This window comes from Maniola jurtina, chromosome 8 (assembly GCF_905333055.1).
Source record: "Maniola jurtina chromosome 8, ilManJurt1.1, whole genome shotgun sequence".
NCBI classification, from domain to species: Eukaryota; Metazoa; Arthropoda; class Insecta; order Lepidoptera; family Nymphalidae; genus Maniola; species Maniola jurtina.
Genome location: NC_060036.1, coordinates 9,939,665 through 9,964,093, shown reverse-complemented (window position 1 = coordinate 9,964,093; position 24,429 = coordinate 9,939,665). Strand labels below are relative to the sequence as shown.

The 24,429-nt window shown below is 34.8% G+C and overlaps 1 protein-coding gene across 1 annotated transcript; it reads left to right on the top strand.

Annotated features, from left to right (window-relative positions):
• Positions 1-410: 410 nt before the first annotated feature.
• On the top strand, positions 411-21,431 carry LOC123867840 (RYamide receptor-like). Its single transcript, XM_045910136.1, has 7 exons — positions 411-481; positions 5,019-5,710; positions 7,900-8,098; positions 17,048-17,116; positions 17,983-18,141; positions 20,013-20,100; positions 21,083-21,431. Exons 2-7 carry the CDS (start codon positions 5,070-5,072, stop codon positions 21,259-21,261), a joined length of 1,335 nt encoding a protein of 444 aa, XP_045766092.1. The 5' UTR covers positions 411-481; positions 5,019-5,069; the 3' UTR covers positions 21,262-21,431.
• Positions 21,432-24,429: the final 2,998 nt, after the last annotated feature.

The following is a 24,429-nucleotide window of genomic DNA, read 5'->3' as shown; positions in this document are numbered from 1 at the left end:
CTATAGGTATATTATTATGTTCGAGCTTTTTACAGTAACAAAATATATATTCATAAGAATAGTTTTAAATAATAAGTTATGGTAATATGGACAAGAAGTTGCGACGGGCGGGCATGCGCCGGTAGGTGGGCGGCAATATAACTGCATACTATCAGCCGTACCACCCGTAGCGAACGCGTCCAACGCGTAAGTTCTGAAAATAAAAGTTTGTGTGATTTTACCCGATTAGTTAAGATTAATTTAAACGTATAGTAAAAAGTTTATGAGTTGCGCTTAAATAATTCTATTATATTGCAAGTTTTCTAATTTTATTAAATTTTAATGCGATTCGGAAGTGTTAAATATTTATTAGAAAACAATAGTTTTGCTATAAAGTTTCATGAACGTGTAATTATAGTAATCTGGCTTCGTATTTAGTGACAGCAACGTACAAGTCTAATCAAAGTGTATTAGCTGTTCTGTGAGATAATTACGTATTTCGGTGAGTATTTTGTGTAAGATTTTGATCCTGAGTGTAAGTTCTAAAATAAATAAACGTGATATGTTCGTTGGATAGGTTCAATTAAATATTTCTTTTTATGTGTCGCTAAAATCGTGACCCCATAACATGGACTTCGTTATAAAGCCTGATTAACGTTTATGGTGTTAGGTTTGATGATTTGAAAGCACAAGGATTATTAATGTATTTTATTACCTACTCCGTTTTTTATACGCTGTCTATAAGTCTGTAAGTTAGCCGACTTTGATAAAATTCGGTCTATACCGTTTGTCGGTTGCTTATTTAATTATTTATTGCACAGAAAATGTAACAACTGGTTTTATGTTGAGTAGTGTGCTGACTGTCCTTTTTACCCGACTGCGGCAATGCCAAAAGGAAGCGTTATGATTTTAGCAGTCTATGTATGTATGTGGGTATGTATGTATGTATGTGGGTATGTATGTATGTATGTGGGTATGTATGTTTGTATCCAGATTCTGTGTGTTCCACCGTAGCGCCTAAACTACTGAGCCGATTTTGATGAATGAGGTGTCATTCGATTCGTCGTAAAGGTCCGGGTGACATAGGCTACACTTTATACGAAAAAAATTGACCAAACGGATGTTACATAACACTAGGTAGAGTAGGTACCTACTCTTATTGCTTCGGGGATGACAAGACTTCGAACGCGCAAATAAATGTAACTTTCTGAATTTCATCTGCAAATAATGAAGGGCTATTATAAAACTCATACCAACTTTCGTTATTTGCAAACAATGATAAAATATTACTTTGCTCAATATATGTATATCTAGATATAAAACTCATTACAAGCTGTAGCAGACAAAATCAATAAGTACATTTTAGGATTCCGTAATGGTTTTCCACATTTTTATTTTCCGCGGTGAAAATTACAATATTCAATCGATCGGCTCGCAAACTTTTACTTATTAATGTTACTAAACGGATAACTTTTACCGACTATAATAGTTACTCTCTAGAACAACTCTAAATCACATTTTTATTTTCCTAGTTAACGAACTCAAGGAAAATCAACAGTAATTATTATACAAACTAAGAAAAGATTCTTGAAATACGTAACTCATGATAAAGTAATTGACTTTTATTTTTATAACTGATTAAAAATGGCCAAAATATGTTCATTTTTTCTTGAACACTCAGTGTTTAGAAACACAAATCTAAGCGCTCTTTAGGTAGAACTAGGTAGAATTAGGTAGAACTCATTGCGCTGATTTGGAAACCTATATAGTATACATATATGTATAATTAAAATCAGCCAAAAACGAAATTTCTACTGAAAATCTACACACTAGTAATAATTATGACTGCATTATAATATACCTAAGCCTATATTTAAACAGTGTGTAAATTTTTATTAGTAGGACTTGACCTTTACAACAAGTAGTAAAGATTACGGCAATATACTTTAAGGCAAGGTCAATTTTAACTTTGTTCACGCAAAATAGTAGGCTCTATATTTACATAGGCGTGGACACCAACACCAGGGGCCAGGGCTAAAGGTCTGCATCGTAAAACTATTTTGTGCTTTTACGAATGGTTATTCGTAACAAGATAAAGTTAAAAACTAAAACCCGACTGCGATCATCTTAATGAACGCTAAAATATTACAGTACAATTGTTTTTCTGTCGCTTGGTATATTTTAATGTTGTTGTATATTTATATTCATGAGCTCAGAATTTTCTCCTCTTTCATTTGACATCCCACTCGATACAATAGCAAAAAAAATATTTTTTTGCTATTGTACTTTTTTGATGTAACATCTGTTACGTCAATTTTCTTCGAAGAAAATATAGCAGTCACAGAACACACACACGAACACAACAGAACACACTTTACAACGAATCAATTGACACCTCAATCATCAAAATCGGCCCAGTAGTTTAGGCACTACGGTGGAACACACAAAATTTGGATACAAACATACATACACGCATACATACATAGACTGCTAAATCATAACCCTTCCTTTTGGCTTTGCCGTAGTCGGGTAAAAACACAAAATGTCCACACCTGTCTTTGTTTTTACATAATTAGTATTATTATCTCTTTTATTTATTAATATATTTTATTTATTAATAAATTAAAATATAAATAATTAGTTATTATTAATATCTCTAGCGTTAGTCTGAATGCCTACCCAATTGTTATTATACCTAACGTAAATGTCCCTCGTAATTCATGGTAGTGATGGTATACGACATTTATGATGACCGGTCATAAATCGACGGTAGCTGATTTTTATGATCGGATCGAAATAAAATGCCAAGACTACCTACTGATCATTTAGCATAGATAGGTTCAGTAATATTAGTATAGGTATCTAAAAGCTTATAAGTGTAGATAGATAGGTTCAGTGATATTAGTAGGTATCTATAAGGTTAATTAGTAGTGTATCTGTCGCAAGCTCCGAATATTCCTTTTCACTTCCTATAGTTTACATGAGTTTACATTAGATCTACATGTCTAGTTTAAGAGTTTCCATGCAATATTGACATAAACGTCATAGATACTCTACAATCTAGATCTAGAATATAGTTATTTTGTGAGTATACTATAGCTTTATGGTATACCTATTTACATCTAGCTTTTATAGATTATCTGGCATGTACTTACAGCTGAGTTTGTACTTTGTGTAATACCTAAATAATACCTATGCAAATAGCCACATCTGCATCGTAATTGTTGTGAAGTTATCTATCAGAACAATGTACTACAGGAGCCGTTTACCTGTCGATTAGGTTAATTTAATCAGCTTGAGTACTCGGGATACAGCAATATAGACTGGCTATTGCAGAACTCTGTGAACTCTATCCGGCTAATTAATAATAATTATCTACCTACTGGGCTAGGTATTCTCGTAGTTAATTGTTTTGATTTACCTACTAGCCATCCATACCAGTATCTATATCTATGTAATATAATGTACCTACTACCTAATACCTGCGATTCCATGCGCGTAAGTAGATAAAGATTTTAAAAAATCCCGTTGGAGCTTTTTGACTTTTCCTGGATAAAAACAGTCTGTAACTCAAGGATGCAAGCTATCTCTGTACCAAACTTCGGCTAAAGGTAGCATACAGACAGACATACACACTTTCACATTTACAATATTAAGTAGTACCTACTTGCAGCCTTTGAAATGAAACGGCAAAATTAATGGTTCAGATTCAGCGAACAATAATTCAAATATTATGTAATCTAAGTAAGTATCTATTATAAAATTGTATTAGTTAAAGTTTGTTTAATTTATTGTGCATGTTTCACGCAAAAACTAAAAGAACTCTCCGAGTTCTAAAGCATTGTCATTTTTTAGAAAGATTAAAATACCCACTGCTCGGTCAACTAGCATCAGAAATTACCTATAAGCCCTTTCATGCCAGCGAAACCGATGGCAGAAGCTAGTAGTTAAATTAGGTGTTATGAAAGGTACATTTTGCACGGCAAAATATTGAAATTAATGATTCAAGAATGAAAGGTTTGTTTGTGGCTGGTTGGTGTTATTTGAGAGAAAATATTATTATCACGGGAATAACTCGTTTTCGTCTAAGAAAACGCTCTTTGCCTTGTAGAGGTAATAAAGCTGTTATAGAACTCTAAAGTAATAGTCAACACCTAATTTAATTTTACTTGTTGCTGTATGAGTGAATAGTTACCTAATAAAACTTAAGAGGGCTCTCTCCGTCACTCGTTTCATACAATCGTAGTGCCAATTTTATTTGAATATTAAGCAACCAAAGTCCATGAAATTTTGCAGACATATTCTAGAAACTAATATATATGTCTGTGGTTTTCCAGATTTCTGTTAAAATATTCGGTTTCAAAGTTACGCGGTCTTAAAAATTTTCATACAAATTTTTGAGCCCCTGTAATTTTAAAACTACATATTTTTAGAAAAATCTAAAACACCACAGACACAGATATTAGTTTCTAGAATATGTCTGCAAAATTTCATGGACTTTGGTTGCTTAATATTCAAATGAAATTGGAACTACGATTGTATGAAACGAGTGACGGAGAGAGCTCTGTTAAAGCCAAAATAAATAATCTCAAAACTATTTTATATCTAAAAGCTTCGAAACTTTAGCATGCAGAAAATTCGAATTAAATTACAAAGTGTAGGTAAGTACTGGTAAGTACTTTGTAGTAGTTGAACGAGTATACAAACAGCTGCAGGCTTAGTACCAGTTTGCAAATATAGACAACATTGACGATTACATAACAAATGAATAAGTATTTATTTATTTTTATTTGTACCAGAAAGAGAAATGAAAAGAACAAGTTGACAGAGAAGCACTTATCTCTACAGGAGATCTTCTACTTGTACCTGTGACCCTTGGCAGTGAGAGAGGCTGTAAGGAGAGTAGAATAGGTACAACAAAGATAGAAAGTATTCATGAAAAAAGCATAAATAAAAGTACTATAATAATAACCTGATTCCCACTTTTGTCTTGAAGACAACATGAATAGCCTTTACCTATATCCTATTCTTTGTTTAAGGTACTTTCTCAAATGGAAGTCAATCCAGCAAAGAAGTTTTAACGTTGTAGGATGTTGTACATGAGCAACTTTACCACCCATAATGTAGAAGTTAGATATACTTGCTCAGTGGTGGATTGCGATGCAAACTTCACGCAAGTAACAAACAGAACTGAAGTAAATGATACGCTACCATATGAATATGTATGTGTATTGAAGCCGCAACCCGAAGATTTCGTCTCATCGTGTTTTTTTCAAGTATGTGTGTACGCAATGTACGGAATAATTTTTATAGTGGCTCTCTTAGGAAATGGATTAGTGTGTTTTGTGGTACATTCATCGCCTCGAATGAAAACTGTGACGAATTATTTCATAATGAATCTAGCTGTAGGTGATATAATGATGACTTTATTCTGTGTGCCGTTCTCGTTTGTTTCCATGTTACTTTTACGGTACTGGCCGTTCGGGGGCGTGATGTGCAAAGTGGTGAATTATTCACAAGCCGTGTCTGTGTTGGTCAGTGCCTATACGCTTCTCGCTATATCGATAGATCGATATTTCGTAATAACGCGCCCGCTGAAGCCTAGACTGAGCAAGATGGCGGCCAAGCTAGTGATGGGCGCGGTGTGGAGCGGGGCTTTGGCAACCGCCGCTCCAATACTGGTTGTATCGCAGCTGCAGAAACCTTCCCTGTGGCATCAAGTCTGCGAATTGTAAGTAAATAAATTTGAAAATATTTTGGTTTAGTCGTACAAATTTTGAACCCCATTTTGACTACTGTTAAAATATGACGAAATTAGTAATCCGAAGAACCTCAATGAAATACAATATAGAAAATAGATACCAATACTAATATGAAGCTTTTTACCTGGATAGGTAAATTTTGTTAGTTTGTGAGTTTGTATGTAGGGCCAGGGTGTATCTCCGGAACTAACGATCCGATCCCAAAAATTGTTTTCGATGGATATGATTAAATTACAAAAAAAAAGATTCCGACAAATTGAGAACCTCCTCCTTTTTTTGAAGTCGGTTAATAATTATAAAAGATATCACGCGGATGAAGTGTCGAGCAAAAGCTGTTTGATGTAAAAGTGGCACCCACCTTCTCAGACTGACAACTCATGCTAACCTTGAAGCTATCCAAACTGCTAGGTCGGTAGTTTCGGACAACGGAGGGCATTTCTTGTTACAAACGCATTAGAGCCGAGGGGATATACCTACTTACCTTAATATAATGGATTCGTGCATGCGATCATTCACAGATATATTATAGTCTCTATAAGTCTATAGTCTATACGTATACTATGAAATGAAGTTTACCTAGTAAAAGAAGTCTTTAAGAGGGGTCTCTCCGTCACTCGCTTCATACAAACGTAGTTCCAATTTCATTTGAACATTAAGCAACAAAGGCTATGAAATTTTGCAGACATATTCTAGAAACTATATCTGTGGTTTCCAGATTTCTGTTAAAATATACGGTTTCAAAGTTACGCGGTCTTAAAAATATACATACAAATCGTTGAGCCCCTGTAATTTTAAAACTACATACATATTTTTAGAAAAATCTAAAACACCACAGACACAGATATTAGTTTCTAGAATATGTCTGCAAAATTTCATGGACTTTGGTTGCTTAATATTCAAATGAAATTCGAACTACGATTGTATGAAGCGAGTGATGGAGAGAGCCCTGTTAAGAAGCCTGAGTTTGACACTGCACATAATGTTATTACTGAATTATTGTACAAAAAAAATTAAACTACAAATTCTCGATTACTAATATAAGATACTTTGCTATAAGATATTGCTACCTGCCAAATTTCTTGATTCTAGGTCAGCGGGAAGTAGGTACTTACCCTATAGACAAGCCTATGGGTGTCGATTCCCTTGACGGGTCTTGCTCGACAGACAATACACACAACGAAGTGATCGTATAAGGGCTTCTTTTTTCTCTGAAGATATATACAAACTGAAAAATTATTGCAAATAATATTGGAATGCATAATGAATGATTATTATATGAGTAACCCAAACTCAGATTAACTAAAACTTACTAGTGTAAGGCTAGTGCCTTTAAAACTGACGCAAATATGTGTATTGGAAACAAAATTATATTAAAAGTATCAACATCATTCCACTGCCATTTTATGGATTTAAAGACCAATAAAATGAGAAGGATATTAGATAATCTTCTGATACGTAGGGTAAATACACGTAGATGTGTAACGTTATGGCTACAAAAGGATATACGAGCGAGTTAGAAATAAACTACAACCCTTATCTTATAAGTTTATAAGTAGTTCTATACAATAAAATCGCTGCGGTTTACGCATTAGTTTGACGACCTCCCTGGTGCAATAGCTAGTGTTGTGGTCTTATAAATGGGGGTCGAATCCGAGACGGGTTTGATTCCCGGCAGTGATTTGGAAGTTTATAATTTCTAAATCTTTGGTCTGGGTACTCTCATATAACGTATCCCGTTTATTATTTTTTACGTATTTAAGTAAATACGTAAAAAATAATATACGGGATACGTTATATGAGAGTCTAAAATGAAGACTATTTCTATAGAAAACTAACTATCTCTTCAATTCTGGTGCGTTTTGTATAATATTATGTCTTACTCATCAGCGAGCAACGGTTTAAACGCCATGTAATACAAACGTAACATGTCTATAGTTGAGTGTCACTAAGTGTAGACAACAAAGCCAAAAATAGTCACGTCTACGTAGTTATAATTTAGCTTAATATCTTTAAAATCTTTTAACATACTTTTATGTGTGTGTATTGTACGGGTATACAATATAGAAAATCACCTAACGTCTAAAGTGTATTTCTATTTTCGTGGACAAAATATTATAATATTATGTATACAAGTATATTACTATTTCTGTCACGCCAGAGACATTTGCAGCGAGAGATGGGCGAATGCTGAGCAAAGTGCTCAGTACACGTGGGCACTGCTGGTGCTACAGTTCGCTCTGCCGTTATGTGCACTCATATGTACTTACGGGCGCATCGCCTACGTGGTGTGGGCGGTCCAGCCGCCCGGAGAGGCGGAGACTATAAGGGATTCACGGATACAACATTCGAAACGAAAGGTATTACAATAATGTCCTTCCGACCGAATTTCGGCCATGGCAGCTAATCTCCGTAGAGCCAACTGCACAGGGGATATTATTGTAAGCTTGGCCCATATTAATTATCTATAAAACATAGTTGGCGCCACTCAAATCATAACATCATATTAGAAGGCGTCATTGATTGGCTGAAGTTGTTCAACATCTGATCGATAAACGTACTGTATATAAAATTCTTATAGTTTTTAGTTGATGAATTGTAGCATAATAAAGGATAATATTTGTAATCAATATATAAGATGAAAACATCTTTATTACTTAGATGATTTGTGAAACGAGCTTGATGATTTGTATATTAGTCACTAAGTTTATTCATTGTACAATTTGGATTGGCCGATAACGATAAGATAAAAAGGGGAGTGGCTAATAAACGTGGGGAGGTTACCTGTAAGAGTGGTTTTAAAACGACGACATTCAAAAATATACTAACGTAAGAGGAACAACATTTATTTGACACAAATGTAAAAGTTAATAAATTTAAATATGAAATAAAAGTGTAATAATTTATCATAAAGATTGTGTTTGTGATTTCGTCAGACCTTACCCAAAAGGTCAGAAGAGGGACATCAAGAAAATATAATATTTTCTTGTCACGCTCACGACTCAGAGAAACAAGTGGAAATATACAGAGGAACGAGAAAGAAGTGGAGGTCTAGTAGACCACAGACATTTTGGAGCACAAGGCCAATATTTGGGCCTCAATATATCAAAGTACCTAGTCATGGCATCAAAGGATTTCTGGATAAACGGGTAGGATCTTTCCATGATTTTATTTTTATTGATACCTATTAATGGTAATTTTTTTTTTATTTGTGTGGGTTTTCGTTTTGTTTGTTCTACATTTAGTTATCATTTTGTTAGAAAGCTTTGCTCCGAGTTGGAATGGAAATTATATAACGTTATGATACCTAGAATTACCCACATGTTTATAATTCATCTTGTATATTGGTTATACAAATGCGATCGACCTTCAAATTGTGGTTTAAATAACATTGAGGTATTTAGAAGGCTTATTTTACAATGAAAAATGAAAAATGTTTATTTACAAAATACAGTCTTGTACAATTTTCCTGTGTCTGTGTGGTGGTACCCGCACTAGGTTATCCTGTATCGTGGGTACAATGGAATAGATAGTGAACATAGTGTTAAACAATATAAAAAGTGTGGTTTACTTAATGATGGGCGTTATTGTTACTTTTAAATAGTTTTCAGGATGTATCTACTATGTCCTGCCGGGGTTTTATTTCTCATTAAATGATTTCACAGGTGAATATCTCACGGAACGTGGTATTTCAATCTTCACACTTGTAATCGTGTGCCGAATTAGTTTGGTTAAGAGTTACGATAGGGATTTATTTTCACATAGTGGTTTTGTTTTACGGAAGGTAGGTTCTGGATTTAGGTTCAATCGTTTGCTGCACTCATTGTATAGATAGATGTTTTCCTTTTTCTAGCACACAGTGACGCGATATTATCACACAGCACTCATTGGGCATCTTGAATGTTGTTTTGTGAAATTATTATTTTTTGTAAACCGCTTTGGGATAAGGTAGAAAAAGTTACATGAAATAGCTTTTCGTTTTACGCCTGCCAGTGAAATAATCCGTCTCTACTTGTAATGGTTACTAAGTGATTGGGGATATAAAATGTTAATTGATAAAAATGAAGGTGATCCGTTGTAATAAAGTAATAGTGACCAGGGTTAATAAATTGAGCATTTTGAGAAATATAAATCCTAAAATGGGTGTAAAAGTAGGTTTATCTTATCTGGTTATTCTTTAACTAAATTTAAAATTATGGTAGGTAGGTAGTCAGATAGTTTTAAAATACGGGGTGCATAAATGTTTTTTTTTTTACAAAAGTGAGGAGAAATGTTTTCATTTATCTATTTTTACCACTTGAAACGCGTAATGTTTGAGTTTCAAACATAACTTTGCTGATAACAGCTCACCATGAACAACCCATGGCCGGCCCACTACTGAGCAACAAGTGTCTCCTCACAGAATGAGAAGGGTTTAGGCCGTAGTCTACCACGCTAGATAACAGCTAATTTACTTTTAATACTGGCACAATAATTTGAGTACTACGAGTAGCAGGTAGGTATAGTATATGGGCAGCGGGGTTTTTTTTTTGTTTACCTGTATTCACGCAATTAACTGTGTACTGCCGCATTTAAATGCAATATGATTTTGTTTTTATTGGATTAACATCGCTTGGCGGGTTAAATTCCTGGCAAATGTTCTATTAAAATTAGAGTAAGTTTTTTTTTAATGGTAATATACCTACAGTACTGCCCTTAGGGCAGGGCGCGATTATAAGTACCTACTACCAAAATACTATTTTCTTTGTTGTACGAAAGAAATTTTAGGCAAATATCTTTGCACTACGCTCGCGTTTGTGGCATGACATTATCCCAGAAATATATTTAAAAAAATTTTCACGCTCGCTTGACTCGCTTCGCGATAGTTCAGTTTCGATATGCATTTAGTTAACGAAACTCTCAGGAAACCACGTTTGTTGTGCTCTCGAAATTGATCAGTCTGTTTGATAAAATCGAAATGCGGTGCCTTATAAATTTCGCTTAGGAGCGCCGGTAGTATCTCATGATAATATGAATAGTGATCATAATTTTTTTTTTAGGCTGATTAAGCATTGAAGGTTTTTCGGCTGGTCTGGCATTTCGCCTGATTTTATGTTTTTGCTTATTTAGCGCGTTCAGGAAAGCTTTGACAACGTTTTATAACATGAGTATATATATATTTTTTTTGTTTTAGTTACCGAAACAGAAAAAAAAAAGCATTAAAGATGTGGGACCGAGGGATAAATCTAGTATGATTTTTGGTTGGATTATGAAGTTGTAGTTAGGGTATTTAAAATAGAAAGATTTCAATTGTAGGAAATGATGTAAAACATGTTGAGGATAAGTTGTGTAATAAAGTCGATAATTCACTTGTTGGATGTCACGCGATCTCATTGCGAGGAGGAATCTTTTTCTTGTCTCTGTTTTTATAAATACGGTGTTCTGACGGGTTTTTTATTTACGTCTCGGATTATTGAATACTTTCGGTGTTTGATTGGACGGTTAGAGGTTGCAAAAGCAATCGCCCTCTAATTAAAACATTTATTTAGGCATTAGTTCAATTTGGATTAAATCTCGCGAAAAGCCACGGTGGCTGTCTCTCGCGCGTCTTGGAAAGACATTCCTAATGCCTGTTTTTCTGAGGGAGGGATGCATTATCAAGTGAGATGAGCTGCAATGTTTGCGGCTGACTATTTTGGAAAATTTGCAATCGTGGCAAGTGGAGTAAAGTTTGACTAAGCTATTTAATGAACAAAGTATATAATGGATTTGGTGAATGGTTATATTATATAACATTTTGATAAATGGATGAATTTGAAGAGTGTATGTATGTGGTTGATGCACATTTGTTTCATATTTTTACTTAAGTTATAAAGTATTACATTTGGTGAGTAGTTATTTATATTTGGTAGGGTAGGTTTGATAAACAGGTAGTTATCTTGATTAATAAGTGAGTTATCATTTTATAAATGCGTACTTTAATGTTTGATGAACTGGTATACTTGATAAATGTGCATATTTTCATACTTCAAAGACAAGTTGTACCTATTAGTTTCTTCAAGCTTTTAGTTGCTGATAATTATATTAACATTCTTTAGAGCGCATGTCCTATGGACGAAATCGTTTATACATACTTTCACTGTTTGAAATGTTACAATCATAAAGATATAGTTATGACTAGAGGGGGTCATAGCTTGTTGCCGCTCTTGTACATCCATGTGTCAACTAGGTATTGTTATCTCAGTATATTTCAGGGAACCTCCGTTCGGGTGAAAGCGATAGCTGTTGGATAAATGCTTGTTGGGTTATCAGAAGACCGTGTAGTCTTCGATGAGGTTACTTGTAAATATTATAGCGAAATAGTAAGTTTAAAAATAGAATGAGGCTAAACTAAAAAAATGAGACAAAGATAAAAATAATAACTTAAAGCATTGAAACAGCATAAAGTGAAATAGTAACTTACAAACTATACATACATATTTACGAATTATGTAGATAGATATAGTATTACTGGATTATGTATATCAAATAAGAATACTGTCAGCTCATGTTTTGTTTTCGGCGTGGTAATTTTACGCTTAAAACTCATAAGAGATATCATGAGGTTCGCTTTCTGTAAAAGTTATTAGCTTTAACAGTTAATTGATTTATTACATTATTTATTTATTATACACTCAACAAGTAAAAGTATTTTGTTTTGACAAAATCCAAAGAAGTACCTATTGGATTAATAAGGCAAGGTACGAAGCATTGGCTGGATTTTACAACATTTAAAGTTTCCTGTTCATTTTTATCATTGAGTTAATTTGAGGCGGAAGGATCCTCTGGAAAATTTTTAAGATTAAGTTATTAGTAAGAAAGTATATTTTGATTAGGTTAGTTTAAAATGTACAGCCGGTAATTTAAAAAAAATATATATATTTAATTTTACATAATAGGTGAAGCTGGTTGATGCACCAAAAATCGAATTATCATAGGAATTTAATTAAGCTAACATTTTTATTTATTATCAACTTCAAATATACAGTAGCAAACTGATTAGTTGGAATACATGCAGTGATTGGAATATTTAAGTTCCGATAGAAGAATCTATATCGTGGCTTGTTCCTTTATGGACAAGAATATTTTTTTTTGACTCGTGGGACCACTTACACAAAATATCAACGTTCGGTTTGGAGGTCTTCCATGGCTATTCCTACAGTTCCATGAGGTATTGAAGAGGTTAACACTTTGTCGCTCATCACATCAACCAGCACGGCATTTGGGTATGATGGATGGATGTAGATAGGTACACATTTGATGGGGGGGGGGTTTAGTGGTTTGTATCAATAGGAACCAGGGGTTGAATGAGGAAGGCTGAGGACAGTACGTGTGGTGCTTACTAGGGAAGGTTTATGTTCAACAGTGACCTTATGATGATGACGATGTAGATGACGATGATGATGATGATGGACGTACGAGGACGAATCTTTTACGAAACGAATAAAGGAAAATCGAACAGATGCGGGTCATTACGGTTAACATATAAAATAATGTATAAGGTACCTACTTTCTTCTAATCTTTATGATCGATCAGCTTGTGATAGAGATCTTGATGTCGTAGAGAATAGAGATGTATCGAACGGAATATTTATTTCATTTTTTTTCCTGCTATTATGTTGATATCGCTTTTCTCTATGAAAAGGAATTAATGATAAACTAATAGGTATCATTCGGCGGCGAGTCGCGACTGTGTCGTTCCCAGGGTCGAATTTGGTAGTTCTGCTTATGTTACTCGAAACGACAAAGTACGCCATATGGTGCATATTATGGCTAAAATAAAATATATAAGTATCATGTGAAATTATAAATCAAAGATTCTTTTTGCATGTAGATATTATATGGTTAAGAGGCACAAGTGACGCAACTACTGTACCCTGGCGTTTGTTTAACATTGTCCATTAGTACTTCAGAATGTGGATTTTGCTAGAAAAAAAAAAAAAAAAAAAAAACAATAGGTAATTGTAAGAAATATGGGAAGCGTAATCTGCATTAAAAGAAAAAGTTTGAATTGGAAGCAACCAGGCATAGGATTTTCATACATCCGTAATCACGTTCCTTTCAACTCTCTAACTATCACGGTTCACGATACGCCGTTCACGGTTCAGGCCGTGACGCACGTGCAGACGGACAGACGGACGGAGAGCAGAGGTTTAGAAAATAGGGTCTCGTAGGCACCCTTCGAGGGGTACGGAACTGGAGAAAACTAAATTATAATAATGATAATAGGTTTTCTAGGTTACCAAGTAAAATTACTTCTCTTAGGTCGGATTGTATTATGATGGATGCTTATGAAACAAAATTAAATGAACGGTCTACTCAAAGTGTTTTATGTTTGCAGGATCCAAGGATGTTGGAAATGAATAAATGAGGAAAAGAAAGACCCAAAACTAGGTATGGGTCAGGGACACAAAGTCCCAAGGAAGGAAAGCCCCGAGGTTACGGGCTATGGACAAAAAGTCCTATAGGAGGAAGGAGGTAGACCCTAGGATAAGGGTCATTAAAAATTTGGATCTGGAGGGAAAGAACCCTAGGATAAGGGTCATTAAAAATTTGGATCTGGAGGGAAATAAGGACAATCACATATGTATCCCGGTAGAAGAGAGACGCGCCAAGGCTCGGAATCCGCGATTTTCCAATAAGAAGGGAAGAAGAAAATATGTGCGTAAAACTATTGCGTTGAAAGTGTATGAAAATGTTTTGTGATTTAAATCGAGAACTGGCGGCGATTAACTTTAAGTTTAGAGAGTTTATTTTATCAAAAGGACAAGAAGTTCACTTACACATATTCATATTAAGAATCGCTCCCGATTCTAAATATAAATATAGAAGAAAACATAATCTTTAAAGGTATGGTGACTATACAATAATATAAAAAGTCAAAACACGTTATATTCGTTAACAAACTATACCTACATCTAGCTAAGATATCTATGGTGTTTGACACTGTTTGATTAAACTTTAAACTTTGTAAAAGATTTTTTCCTCCAGTATGAGTTTCGGCAAGTACATTATGTAGTAGAGCTAGGTAGTTTACATACCATAATTAGTCCTAGCTTTATGTAATTGTAGCATAATAGGTATGTTCGTTTTGTGTACCATATTTATGAGATTTAGCTTTAAAGTGATGCGTGTATGTACGGACTTTAATAGTATTTTCCTAACAAATAGACATATTTTGAATTTGTATAATTGACTTATATAATATAGTTCATCAGTTTTCTTATATAATTCTTTAGTGGGAAGGAGAGTCTAGTTGGAACAGAACTTTTAACAATTTATTTTGAGATACTTGAAACCCTTTAAAGTAGTTTTTAGTAATTAGTTTTACATGCTCATCCCCAAATCTCTATTGAGTGTTCCTGTAAAATATTGGCTTGTGAGTTATAATTGATGCTTCGGACTTTATGCATATACCTACCTTCTTTGATTAAATTGAGGCCTCCTTTAGTTGCTACTGGTCTCGCAATTTTTGATATCTTTATGATTTTTGAAAAATTATTTATAAATTTAGAGTGTCTGCATCTTTTTATTTTAATATTAGCGGAAGAGAACAGAAAAATGAATTTTAGATTAAAGGCTAAATTTGAGTGCTACTGTAGACTGGCAGGTAAAGTTGCGAGGGTAAATAGTTTGGAATTGAATTGAGTTTATCTGCTATTTTCTAATTATATCGGATGGAAAGGGGTGCTGCGAGTGCTCTAAAATTAAGTTGCAATCATAATCAATACCAATGTATCAATAAAACTGTATATTCCTTCTAGTTAAGTTAGCAAGAATATTAATTTAATTAATTACTATCTTAATTTTTTTTTTGTTTTGTTGAACTAAGTCTTTGTCATTTTGGTTGTGAAGTTTACATGTTACTTAAGTTTTAATTTTTTTTTAAAAGCGATGAGACTCGCTTAAAACAGGATGGCCGAGCTGTAAGCTTGGCCCATATTAATTATCTATAAAACATAGTTGGCGCCACTCAAATCATAACATCATATTAGAAGGCGTCATTGATTGGCTGAAGTTGTTCAACATCTGATCGATAAACGTACTGTATATAAAATTCTTATAGTTTTTAGTTGATGAATTGTAGCATAATAAAGGATAATATTTGTAATCAATATATAAGATGAAAACATCTTTATTACTTAGATGATTTGTGAAACGAGCTTGATGATTTGTATATTAGTCACTAAGTTTATTCATTGTACAATTTGGATTGGCCGATAACGATAAGATAAAAAGGGGAGTGGCTAATAAACGTGGGGAGGTTACCTGTAAGAGTGGTTTTAAAACGACGACATTCAAAAATATACTAACGTAAGAGGAACAACATTTATTTGACACAAATGTAAAAGTTAATAAATTTAAATATGAAATAAAAGTGTAATAATTTATCATAAAGATTGTGTTTGTGATTTCGTCAGACCTTACCCAAAATTATAGTGCACAAGTGCGTGCGAAAACACAGATGCACTCCCTATTCCCTCACTCTCATGGCCCGTGGGTGGGATGGAAATCCGACACGACCGGAGAGATTTCAGGCGCAGGATCGACAGCTTATGACGCACGGGGGTGACACACCGCAAACTTCCTAGCTCCGGGCTAGTACTGAGAATTTCTTAACAGAAAAGCTTAGTACTTAATTTTGTCTCGACCTGGGAATCGAACCCAGGACGTCGTCATCCACAGCCAAACATAGCTAACCACTAGACGAACAAGGCAGTTACGAAAAGTATAATAAGTATTATAAAACATACTACTTATCACTGTTTGTTACCCGTGAAATCATTCGCGTGGAATTCGTACCTACCAACTTTTTTTTCAGGTTTAAAAAAAATAGGAATAAGACAATTTCCGCGATAAAAGTAACATAGGATACAACTCGCAAGCTAAGTCAAGGCATCAAGTAGCCAAAATTCTTCAAGATCGAATCAGTGGGTAAACCGTAAAAATACAGACATTCACATTTCATAATAATGTCAGTAAAGATGAGGATGAATATGATGATTTTGTTATTCTTCCTTCAGTATTTTTGCCTTAAATATTTAAACGAAAACTTGATTACATTTTTCTTATATCAGCGGATGAATGTGAGTTATTTTGTTTTTCTTCCTGCAGTATTTCTTTTCCAAATATTTAAACATGACTAAGTACTTAATATTTACCTTTTTTCCATATGCTTCAAATAAGCATAAAGCCTTACAAAGGATAACATTGTAGCTATTTCTCCGTATTAAAAAAATACTAGGATAATTTGTAAACAAATGAAGTTTGATTTTGTAAGTTTTTTTCAGATGGTAAAAATGATGATAACAGTGGTTGCCGTGTTTACAATATGCTGGTTGCCACTTAATATATTTATCGTAAGTACCTAAAACGATTTTTAATAAACGTATCTGTTTGTTGTATTTTGAACTATTTAAACTCCTTAAATTTTGGGGTTTCATTATTTGGTACAGTGTTAAGTTACAGTAACTCAGCTTTGATAAAAGGGCACAACTTGATTTACAATACATACAATTTGACAATATACATTTTGGCAAATATCCTTACATAATAATATGTAAAGCAATTTTTAAGCAATTATTGCTCAGCAACATGTATGGATCGATTTGGAGCAATCAAAAAGAACAATCAGAAACAATTACTATAAAATGCTGCAATTGTTTCGGCAATATTGTTTCTAATTGCTCCATTCATTCTGTATTGTTCAACGTCGCCGATATGAATTGCCGAATATGCAATTATAAAGTTCAGGCACTATATATAACATGTTATATAAATATAATATATAACAAGAATGGGCATCATTATGAAAAATAAACCATAAGTATCCGTTACTGAATAATTTGCATAACAGGCTTGTTGTCCCTTAAGCTTGTGACAACAAGCTTAGGAAAAGACAGAGTTAATCGGATCATAGTCAGAATTTCATTTACATTTCTAAAATAAAGGCAGTTACTGCATTAAACTACACCTACCTGGTAACCCTGGTTAATGCTGATAAGCTGTACCTACTTTTTATGTCAACTTCACTGACGCAGTTCCCTGGTCTTAAATAAAAATGAAAGTTCTCGGGTTCGACCCTTAGCAGGGATAGTTTTGAAAATTATATTTTCCTATTTCCATCCATTTGCATCTTAGATTGAATCATCAGCAATCTCTCTTAGTGGTAAGTACATACATTAGGCGAGATCGCATTTGTGATCAAAGAAAAAAATCAATACAGATGCTGTGGACGGCACACGAGGATGATGAAGAATGGGGCAAGTGGCCCGGGCTGCCGTACGTTTGGTTCGTCAGCCACTGGCTGGCGATGTCGCACTGTTGCTGCAACCCAATCATATACTGCTACATGAACGTGCGGTACCGCAGCGGATTCAAGCAGGTACGCCAGAATTGTACCAACAATATTAGAATGACGCTCGTCCGACTTCAAAATAAATTAAATCTAGGAGAAAATATTTTATAATTATTAAAAATTATGCTCAAAATGAGAATGGGATAACATCTCCATTTTTGAAAATCACCATTCTACCATAGCATAGCGAAAAATCATAAACGTTGGCATTCTTATGTGGTCGATATCCAATCACATAAAACGTTTTTGGTCAACGTTTCTGTACGAACCGCTAAGGTGTAGAATGCCTTTCCAGTTTGTGTTCCCTGCCACGTACAACCTTTACCTTCAAGGCAAGAGTGAATAGGCATCTTCTAGGCAAACTCGCTCTAATCTAGACCTCATCATTGCTTTTCATTAAACCTGATTGTCGTCAAACGCGAGCCTAAGTATATTGCAAAAAAATTAAAAAGTTCAGAAAGAAAAAAAATATATAAACAATTAAATATTGCATTCCATGACAAACATCGGACTCGAATAAATAGGAACAGTATCCATATTATGTGAGTAAAAAGAAACTTATAAACTACAAACCGGTAAAAAGTTACGAATTTCTCCGCCCTATCATGCTACACCTACGTAGCAGCATGCTACGTAGAGTCTACGCCTCTACGAAATACTAATTTTCAGCCGTTTTTTTACTTTCGTGTTTTCGTTCGTGTGAAACTCCCGCCAGATTCCTTTGTTTTTATAGAATAAAATATCTCCTACGCCTATGTAGCAGTATGCTACAGAAATGTATACGACTCTACGTATAATTTGGAACCATAAAAATGCTAACAGTTAAAGTATATTAAAATTGTAGGCAAGCGCTGCGAGTGTGTCAAACTAAATACAATCAAATTAGGTGGCTACACGTACCCTGGGGGATGTCCATACTCATTAGTCATGAGTCTGTAAATAATGTTCTCTTTAAATTGGAAATTTTCTGTAATCGTTATTTGCTTTCCGCTCTGTTTTACTTAATTTGATTTCACTTACGTTTATTTTGTAGAAAGTACCTATTCATTAATTTTTGTATTTAAATGGTCCAGTTACTATTCGTGACATCCGCGTGGATTTAGGTTTTTAAAACATCCATGTTAACTCTTTGACTTCCCGGTGTAAAAAAAAGTATATGTCCGTCGCCATCATGTATGTCCACGACTTGGTCCACGTTGATTTGGTTATTAGGGTTCCGTATCCGATGGGTGCCAACGGGATCCTATTACTAAGACTCCGTTATCCCTCTGTCCACCCGTCTGTCTGTCAGCGGGCTGTGTCTCGTGAACCGTAATAGGTACAGAAGTGAAATTTTCTCAGAATGTGCATTTCTATTGCCGCTCTAACAACAATTAATAAAAATTTGAAACACTGAGACCAACTGCTGAAAACAACCAACATGCCAATCAGCTCCAAGAAGTTATAGCTGTAACTTCATAAAAACGTTCGTACTGGCTTAGGAACTGCGCTGCTGATATCACCTATCGTCATTCGCACTCGTTTGACGTGCTCGCTTCGTTCGCTACTTGGACATGAGGGCACCACCCATTCCAGTTCAACGACAAAATGTACTTATTAGGCGAAGGCTACACATTCAATATTTATCACGATCCGTGGAACACCTCTAGAAATCCTCTCCTCACACACTCAGAAAAATATCACGATATGGAATAAAAAGCTTTGGATCACAATATTTATTGAACGTGTAGCCTTCGCCTTAGGATAGTGTGACCCGGACATAATTACAGGAGATATGACATGAGACATGCAATAACCTTCCTTATTTTTTCAGTGACATTATAATAATTTAAATTAAACCAGCTGTTATTTTTCTTTAGTCATTGGCTGCAACTAATTTAATTTATTGTTTCTGACAGGTGCTTGGGAAAATACTGTGCCTAAATAATGACGACGGCAGCCGATCGCACCATCGATCAAGTGTATGTGAAGGGGTGCCCTTGTCAGGTGAGTGATTCAATTATTTTCATATTAAGTAGGTACTAGCCGATGCCCGCGACTTCGCCCGCGTGGATTTAGGTTTTTCAAAATCCCGTGGGAACTCTTTGATTTTCCGGGATAAAAAGTAGCATATGTGCTAATCCAGGATATTATCTATCTCCGTCCCAAATTTCAGCCAAATCCGTCTAGTAGTTTTTGCGTGAAGAAGTAACAAACATACACTCACCCACATACACACATACTTTATAATATTAGTGTGAATCCATAGGTCATCGATATGTTCTACTCTACACTTAGCACGGATCTCGGCGGTATTTTCTTGGTTAGAGAAGATGTCTTTGCGCTTCGCAGCCATAGGCTGACGCTTAAAATGTGATGATGTGCGACACGACGTCGCATCGTCAAAAGCGTGCGATTTACGACGGATTTCACGAATAGCTTGATGCTTCGCAAAAATTACAAAATAATATCATATAGTTTTAGTGGATTTTGAGATAGATCTCGTAACAAAATTGGTCTAAACACGGCGTTTTTAATCCCCCAGTGGCCCTCGTCGACCACAAATTGAACTCTAGTGTGTACAAACCTTTATAATATACTAACTGATGTCCGTGACTTAATTCGCGTGGACTTAGGCTTTTGAAAATCCCATGGGATCTCTCTTTGATTTTCCGTTATAAAAGTAGCCTATATCACACTTTACTAACCCTTGCAAAAAATCACATCGATCCGTTCCTTCGTTGCAACGTAATTAAAGGACAAGCCAACAAACAAACACACTTTCGCATTTGTAATAGAGAGACAGTGATTTAGTTAGTCCGACATGTTTTTTTAACGTATGTAATAGCAGATTTAGTATATGGTCCGAAAATGAAAAACAAAAGTGTTGGTCAAACTCACCAAAAAAGTATGTGCCTAGCGCAGACTGCACAGTGATTTGCAGAAGTATAATGTTGAGATGTTGTGTAATAACTCTTCTTCTTTGCAGAAATGATGGGCGTCGACGGCTCAATGAGGCAAAGGAGTCTTACGAGATGCAGGTGCACTTTCAGCAACACGGATGGAAGTAGGAAATGCACTTCGACCTGCTTTTCAGTGAGACAACATAAGTCAGCTTCAAGGACTGTTCCACCGAGAGCTGCATCAGTTCGCTCACATTTTGACTAGTTGACGCTGAAAACTGCGCTGCCGGTCGCCAATATAAACAACTGTACGAGCACGTTGTATGTGTCCATTAACTAATCAGTATACCCGAGTAAGATACCGGAAAATCCTTGGATAAACTTTACTATATACTAATTTACTACAGTATTCATCGTCCTCTATAAACTCTCCAAAACCCCTTCAGTGGCCACTTTGTTTGTATTTGTAATTCTCCCATGAAAAACTTAAATCTCAGAAAGACATCTTGCCTTAGAAGTACTTATTAACCTTACTTTTTTCATTACAAGTTCAATTAGTCATTAATTATATTACTAATGCAGTGATGTTGACCAACTTTTGGCATACCAGTATGCCAGAAGTTAATTGTGGTTTTTCTTATAAGTAATTTAAACTTCACATTATAATCAACTTTTGGCACGCAGCAGATTGGAATATAAAACTCCTGTCGTCAACTTCCTGTGAAGGTGTCAATAAAAGTTAGAATTTCGAACGGATTTCGTGTATTTTTTTTCATTGTGTTTACCACAGTCATGAATTTGATTTCAAACTACGGAAATATAATGTAATATATAAAAATCGCTCACCCTACTTTTAAATGTCACTGTTCACACTTAGATGTAATATTATCAACTTAATGGAGTTGCAATATTATTCATACAACTAAAAATACCGCCTGGAAAACGGGTTCGGTTCGTTTGTATACGAGCAATTACGGAGCAAAAAAATCTTTCGCAGACTCCTTTAGATTATGTCAATGACTAGAAAGTCATTGGATTATGTGAAGCACTTTATGTCATTTCATTCGCGAGACAACCTTATAGACCTTGTATGCCAGTTTCAAGTTTTAAAATACCTAACGTATTAATCATATTAATTAGAAAATTGCCTTTTGCGTAAAATAAATGTTGTCCTTTCATACTTATGATTTTCCCCATTTGGATGTTATATTGTTCGCGACAAGTCGAGATGGCAAATTTCTAGTGAGTTGACATCACATATCAGCTAATCGATATCAATAATATTTTTGGTACGCAACTATTGGCTACCTATTATTCAGTATTGATCGTGTTGGTTGATCACTGAGTTAGCGAATCACCCCGCAGTTATGCTTTTTGTCAATCGGCAAAGCATAAATAAGCATTTAAAGCGTCTACTAAAGTAGGTATGGTATGAATGGAAACTGACGAGAACTTGAAAATTAACGTCTAACTTGTATGGCATAAATGTATTATGAATGAGTCGACAACTGTTTAACAGCATTTGAAACTTTTTAAATCTGTTAAGTCATGAATTTTAATTATAATACTTCGCTTGAGTAAAAGTTTATGTACGAGTATCTAGTATCTACGCGTAGGTACCTATATTACTTAACTACCTCATTATGAAGGACAAACCGGCCCCTCTAACCCTTGTCACAAGATCAAGGTTGAATGTAGGATTATAATCTTTTCAGGAATTTGAAGGATGAGCCTTAAGATGAGCTTTATATAAGTAAGTATTTTTTTATGGTAAATGTGTAGGTGCCTCTATTTAATGACTGGTTATCTTTAATGTTTGCACCAGTTTTAAACCGCAACTTCGCCCGAGTGATATATAGCCTAAAGCAGTCCTAGGATAATATAGGTATCTATCAGTGAAAAAAAATCGATATTGGATGAGTAGTTTCAGAGATTTCTCCATACCTCCAAACTCACAAACTTTACCTCTTTATAATTGACACTCTCATTTATAATAGTGTAGATATACTAGGTATTAAGATACTTACACTTTGTGATTTGAAGTAAGTTTTAACCCAAAGAAAAAGTGCTGAACGGATTTTATTACAATGTTTATCAATTTGATTTCATGATATTATCTAAAGTATGATAGCTTAGGTATGTATTAGATAAATGATTCTTATGTAGTAGTATGAATCTGATAGCATACTGTACGCTCTATAAATATAAGTTCCTACCTACATATTTTTGAATAATCACAATTTATTTTCGACACCAAATTATAATAGCTTCATGAGCAAATTGATAGTAGGTAAGCGTGCCAAAAATAAGGTTAAAATCATCAATCTATATTTTCAGTACACAAATTACCCACAATGTTATTAGGCCCCGAGGGGCCGTGGGAAATTGTGAGCAGATGCTTGATGAAAGCTGAAAGCTTGCATAATATATCAGTTATAGATATAAGGTTTCTCTATGGCTACTCTAGTTCCCGTCAGTCCGTGGAAGAATGACAAGTTATTAATATGAAAAGCCTCTTACAAAATTTCAGCTTTTAGTGAGCACATTTTCAAGGCCTAACCTTGGCTTAACATATAACATATACCAGGACTTCGTTTGTGGTGGCGTTTGCTGGCGCGTGTGTTATGCCTTTCTGGAGTGTTTTTTTGTTACAAGTGGCTGGTTTTTGTGTAATCGGATTCGCACATGAAATATTCTGTACTATCGTACAATAAATAACACTTAATTATTTTTTTGAAATTTTTATTATTTTATGAATTATGATGATCATTTACTATGTTTATTATTTCTTGATGCTTCAACAACTGAACCGATAAATGAGCCACAAAGCACAGATAAACACTACCTGGTTAATTGAGGACATAATATGATACTTTGTATCCCGGGGAAAAAAAGAATTCCTGCGGGAATATTAAAAGCCCCATATTGTATACGCGGATGAAAATGTGGGTAAAAGTTATTAAATAACTTGACCGTCACTGGAAGCTTTATATTGATATATTAGGTACCTGGTGGCGTAATTAAGGCCACACGTCCAACGGAACGGTGACTGCTACATGATACGATTACATAGCATACGATTTCACTATGCTAATACGTAGGCTCATACATACATAGGGGCACAGTTCCCTCTTGTATGGGCGTAACAGTAAACATAATATCGACGATATCAAGCTGAAAAATCGTATCTACAGATTTTCAAAATTAACTTTTGGGCGTATTAACCTGTTTTTGTAGCACTATAATATACTTAAAGCAGTGATAGCTTAGTGACTATGATGTCGACCTATTATTTGGGGGTCCGGGATTCAATCCCTGGTACGCACCTCTAATTTTTTCAGAGTTATGTACGTTTTACGCAATTGAATATCACTTGCTTTAATTACTGTGAAGGAACCGTGAGAAAACGTGACTGATTAACGCCCAGGCTTAA